At 64.8% G+C, this 5,587-nt stretch overlaps 1 protein-coding gene across 1 annotated transcript; it reads right to left on the reverse strand.

Moving 5' to 3' along the window:
- Positions 1 to 576: 576 nt before the first annotated feature.
- Positions 577 to 3,830, reverse strand: CKB (creatine kinase B). The gene is made up of 8 exons (XM_027520894.1): positions 3,750 to 3,830; positions 3,243 to 3,447; positions 2,901 to 3,055; positions 2,692 to 2,824; positions 2,217 to 2,388; positions 1,417 to 1,540; positions 1,051 to 1,240; positions 577 to 968 (listed from the first exon to the last, which is right to left on the reverse strand). Exons 2-8 carry the CDS (start codon positions 3,433 to 3,435, stop codon positions 790 to 792), a joined length of 1,146 nt encoding a protein of 381 aa, XP_027376695.1. The 5' UTR covers positions 3,436 to 3,447; positions 3,750 to 3,830; the 3' UTR covers positions 577 to 789.
- Between the last annotated feature and the right edge of the window lie 1,757 nt (positions 3,831 to 5,587).

Genomic DNA, 5,587 nt, shown 5'->3' on the forward strand with positions numbered 1-5,587 from the left:
CTGTTTGGGGACCCTGTGAGGCCCAGGAACTGGGGCACGGAGGGTCCTAGAGAGGAGGCTGCAAGGATGGGGGTACAGCGGGGGCCCTGGAGCTCCCTGGGAGGGATGGGAGGGCTAGGCCTGAGGAGGCTAGAAGGGAAGGAAGCAGAGCAGAGAGATTATTTAGGAAATAGAGTAGGTGTTGGGGTGGGAGGGGGAGGCAGCAGGGAGAAGCTGCTTGGAAGAGGAGGAAATGGCTTTCGGGGGCGGAGCTGGAAAGGTACCAAATTTCTGGGCTCCTGCCCTTCCCCCCAGCATCTAGAGCTCCTCCAGGCTACAGTGCCAGTGAAGTGCCAGGCTCCACCCCGCAGGCCCCCGAATAGATCTCTAGATGCTCAGGCTGAGTCTCTGCCAGCAGCCCAACCCAGTCCTGCAGGGAGGGCCAAGGCAGGAGGGCAGAGGTTCACGGAATAGGACGAGGGGGCGGGGGGCCACAGCAGGGTCCCAGCTGACAGTGAGGTGGATGGGGTAGGCCAGGCCTCAGAACCAGGTGCTGGGCCCTGGGCTGCCCTGGAAAAAGGAGGCACCACTCAGACCTGGGGCAGGCCAAAACCCTAGTTTATTTCAGCATCAGCAACATCTCAGCCATCACAAAAATAAACTCTACCGAGGGCGACGGAAGTCTCTACAGTAAGGTTAAGGGCTCAGCCACCACACAGCGAGCCTCCAGGGCACGTGGTGGGCACGGCCCGGGCAATAAGTTAGGAAGCAGCTGAGGAGCTGGTGGCGGCGGCAGGTGTGGCCAGGGCTTCACTTCTGGGCCGGCATGAGGTCATCGATGGCCTGGCCCTGCTCCAGCCGCTGCTCCATCTCGATGAGCAGCTTCACACCGTCCACCACCATCTGCACCAGCTCCACCTCCGAGAAGCCCAGGCGGTCGGCATTTGAGACGTCGAAGACCCCGCCCACGGCGGCCGTGTCCACACCGCCTGGGGAGACAGCCAGCTCAGCCGGGCTGGGTGGGGGGCGGCCCTGGGGGAGTGGGCAGCTGCCCGGAGCCCCCCTACTCACCTGTGCCTCGCTTCTGAAGCCGCAGCCGCTTGAGCACCTCGGGGAACTTCTCGTGCTTGCCCAGGTGGGGCAGCTTGATGTGCACCCCGGCCCGCAGCCCCGTGCCCAGGTTGGACGGGCAGGTGAGGATGTAGCCCAAGTGAGGGTTCCACATGAACTCGTAGTTCTTAGACTTGAAGAGCGTTTCAATCTGGAAATGGAAAAGGTGTGAAAGGGGAGGCCTGGCTGAGACACCCCTCCCCAGGGGACCAGCTGGGACCTGGGGTGCCCCCTCCCATAGGACCCTGAGGCAACAAAGACCTGGGCTCCCCGGGGGGTTGATGGGGCACCTCCATCTCTGCCTGAACCCTGGGGCCTGGCCCTGACCTGGGTGAGGCCGTTGCAGAAGCGTGTGAACACCTCCTTCATGTTGCCACCCTTTTGCATAGAGATGACCCGCAGATGGTCCTCCTCGTTGATCCACACCAGGAAGGTCTTATTGTCGTTATGCCTGGGGGAGGGGCACAGTCAAGCCTCCTCCCTGGACGAGGGGCTCGGGACACATCCAGGAACAAAACCTCGCGAGGCCCCCAGGGCCGGGGCACTTCCCAAGTCGCTGAGGTGCTAGCTGTGCCTAGGGCCGGGGGGCGGGGGAGGGGGGCGGGGGGGGGGTTGCTATCACGACTCTAGCCCTATCAACACCCTGGGGGCACACAGGGCACTTCAGAGAGGGCACACGAAGCCCTGAGCTGCTTCCCAGCTAGCCGGTCAGGTACCGTGTGGTCCCCACTTAGGGGGTGAGGGGCAGAGGCAGCTGGCCCAGCCCCGCCCACGGGGGTCGCTTTATCCCGGCGCAGAGGCCCGGTGCCCGGACCGTGCGATCAGATCCGGAGCCTGTGAGCCCTGCTCCCCACCCCCACTCGAGGAAGCGTCTGCGTCATCCCGCACCTGACCGACTCCCCGCGGGAGGCGGGTGGGAAAGGAGAGAGCAAACAAGAGCCGCGGCTCCCGGAGGCGGGGGGAGGGAGGAGAAACGCCGACACGACGGCCCCACCCGCCCGAGGCCCTCCGCACCAGCGAGATCAAAGTCTCCCGCGAGGAGGCCCGGCGGCACCAAACCCACCTGAGGAGCGCGGCGCCGCCCTCCTCCTCCGGTACGGGGCAGGGAGGGGCCGGGGGATACGCACCAGATGCCGCGGGCGTCGGGCCAGTCGCGGGCCATGCCCGAAGCCAGCAGCAGGGGCGACACGGGCTTATCGAAAAGGAAGTGGTCGTCGATAAGCTGCTGCTGCTCCGCCTCCGTCATGCTTTTGAGCGCATAGTACCTCCCCGCCAGGTCACCGTCCAGGCTCGACAGGGCTGCGGAGGAACGCGCTCAGGAGGACGGGTGGGCTCCTGCCCCACCCCGTACCCCCAGGATGCCCGCTCGGCCTGGCTTGGAGCCCAGTTAGTCCTCCAGGTCCGAGCGGCGGGCCGCTCCGGAGCTACACGGCCCAAGCCGACCCTCGGCCGGCCCCAGGGCTCTGTGGGCGCGGGGCTGGCTCGGTCCCTCCGGGAAACCCGAGCCGACGGGGAGATAAGAGCGCGGCAGCTCGGGTGACTGGTAAACAGGCCGGCAGGGCCCGGGGCCGAAGAGCGCCGCTCAGCGGGCCGGACCCTTACCTTCGACGGCGAGCTTCTCGATGGCGCGGCGCTCCCCACGGCTGCAGTGCGGGGGGAGGCAGAAGCCGCGGATGCTGCGGCCCGTGCGCACCCGCGAGCTCAGCACGTAGTTGGGATCCAGGTCGTCGCCGCCCTGGGGGCCGAGCAGGGCTGAGCGCTGGGCAACCCCTCCCCACCCAGCCGGCCCCTCGCCCTGGGCCACCCCGCACCTGCAGGTTGTCGGGGTTGAGGTCGGTCTTGTGCTCGTCGGTGGGCTTATAGCCTCCGTGCCGGTCCTCGATGATGGGGTCAAAGAGCTCTTTGAACACGTCGTACGACTCCTCATCGCCGGCCACACAGCCCACGGTCATGATATAGGGGTGGCCTGGGGGGAGCGCGGAATGGGGACAGTGACGTCACTGCCAGACCCGAGCAAGCCGCCGAGGACCCTGCAGCTGTGCGCGCAAAGAGGGCGCCCGGACCTTGGCCCGGGGGGCGGGGGACGAGGGAGCGGGGGCGCTGGACCCCAGCCGCGGGCTCCTGTCCTGACCTCGGGACTGAGGCGCGCGTACCTGGGTTGTCCACGCCGGTCTGGATGACGTCGTCCACCGTGAAGCCGCTCGGAGTGCTCTTAGCGCGCAGCTCGGCGTACAGCTCGGGGGTCAGCACCTTGGCCATGTGGTTGTTGTGGCCGCTGAGGTCGGGGAACTCATCTTCGGCCGGGAAGCGCAGCTTCAGCGTGTTGTGGCTATTGGAGAAGGGCATGGCGGCGGCGGGCTGCGGGTAGACGCGGGAGTCAGCGGGTCCCGAGGCTCCGGGCCTCCTGGTGACCTGCTAACCACCCAGGGCCCCGGGCTCCGGTCAGCCCGGTCTCGGTCAAGGTCAGCGGGGTCGGCGCTTGCACGCAGGGGGTTACCACAGCGCCCAGGACCCCCGGCCCAGCTGGCGCGCCCACTCCAGGCGGCGGACCCCGGGAGTTCCGGAGCGCGCGACGCCCTGGCCCTCGCCCCCCGCTCCGTGCACAATAACCCCCGCCTCGATGCCCCGCGCCCCCTACCCCCGGCCCCGGGCTCACTCACTGAGCAGTCGGGCAGGGGCGGGGGCTCTAGGTCCGTCTGCAGCTCAGGGCGCGGCGCAGGCGAAGAGCGGCGGCTCCGCGCTCCCGCGGCTCTTAAGGGGCGCGACGCAGGCCGCCCATTGGCCGCTATTTATAGCCCATTCATTCGATTGGGTCGCGCTGCGGGGTGGTGCCGCCGCTTTGTCCGCCACCCTCTGCCCCCGGAGCCCCCCCACCCCACCCCAAGCAGCCCACCCCGACTATCCCCTGGCCGGGACCCCGCACAGCCTGCCTAACCCCACCTCGCTCCCGCCCAGGATCCCGAAGCCAGAACCTCAGGCCCTCGGACATTCCGGATTCCCCCACACCCACGCCTGCCTCCGAGCGGGAAACCGAGGCAGAAGAGCCTGCAGGCACTTGAGAACGCTCGGCCTGGTCTGCACCCCGGCCCCTGCCTTCCCCCCTCCCGCTAGTCCTCGCGGTGGTCGCAGAGACAGGCCAGGCGGGAGCCGTCCTGGGCTTCCACGGCAGGTACCGCCACCCCCCGCCGCCCAACACCCCCCCCCCCAACCTTCTCCCGCCCAGTCTGAATTGGCGGCGAGCCGCCGACCTTCTTCAAGGTGCCCGCAGGCATCTCCCCGGAGATCTTGGTGCAGAGCGAAGGCACGCCAGAGGCGCAGTCTGGCTGCGGCCCAGCCCGGCGGCACCCTTGGTGCCGTGACCTTGGGCAAGTCCCCGGGCTTTGGGGTCATCTGAGCCAGAGACTCAGCCCCTTCTGGTTGATGAGCGAATACTGACTGCGGCCCTGCTGGGAAGTGCACAGTCTTAGAGCCCCCAAACCCCAGGCCTGGGCTCTCTCTTCCAGGGACAAATCCATCTCCACACCCCACCCCAAAGGTCATCCTCAGAGAATCTCCGCAGGGGCTAGAGGAAATACTCACAAACAGTAAGCACATGTGAGATTTAAAAAACAAAAAAACTCACTGAAAACCAGAATCATGCAAGTGAAAGTAATGACTCTGCCTTCCACTGTCCCCAACGCCCCAGACTGGCACCAGCCAGTGTTGGCTGTGGACTGGGATGTGGGGAGATAGGCATTCACAGGCTGCCTGCAATTGAGGAGTGCTACATCAGTTTTGGAGAGTAATTTGGCAGTATTTATTAAAACGTAAAATCTTTGTACTCCATGACCCGGCAATCCCACTTCTAGGAATCCAGCCTATAGTCTCATCTCTGTCTGCACACAGGCCAACCCTCTCTAGTAGGAGAAACAGACACAAACAACCTGTATGTGACCGGATGCCCGTCTCCTGGGGGCTGGCCGGGGGTGGGGAGGGCATCACCCCAGTGTGGAATATTATACAGCTATTGAAAAGTGCGACTTAGGGACTTCCCTGGTGGTGCAGTGGATAAGCACCCAGCGACCAATGCAGGGGACAGGGATTCGAGCCCTAGTCCAGGAAGATTCCACCTGCCCAAGGGGCAACTAAGTCCGGGCACCGTAACTTCTGAGCCCTGAGAGCGGAGAAGCCACTGCCAGAAGCAGCCGGTGGGCCACGACACAGAGCAGCCCCTGCTCCCTGCAACTGGGGAAAGCCTGAGAGCAGCAACGAAGACCCAGAGCAGCCAAAAATAAATCAATAAATATTTTTTTAAAGGGTGAACTTGCGCTTTTATGGTTAATGTCCATCATATGGTTGCTTTGTGAACAAAGCAAGGAAGGGGGGAAACACTTATCTATGTGTTTATTCAACAAAATCCCTCCAGGACTGCACAGGACTGCTGCTAGAGGAAGATTGTGAGCTTGGCAGCTGTGAGCAAGCAGCCAAGGGAACAAGATATAGTCAAGAACCAGGAGGA

Source organism: Bos indicus x Bos taurus, chromosome 21 (genome assembly GCF_003369695.1).
Source record: "Bos indicus x Bos taurus breed Angus x Brahman F1 hybrid chromosome 21, Bos_hybrid_MaternalHap_v2.0, whole genome shotgun sequence".
NCBI classification, from domain to species: domain Eukaryota; kingdom Metazoa; phylum Chordata; class Mammalia; order Artiodactyla; family Bovidae; genus Bos; species Bos indicus x Bos taurus.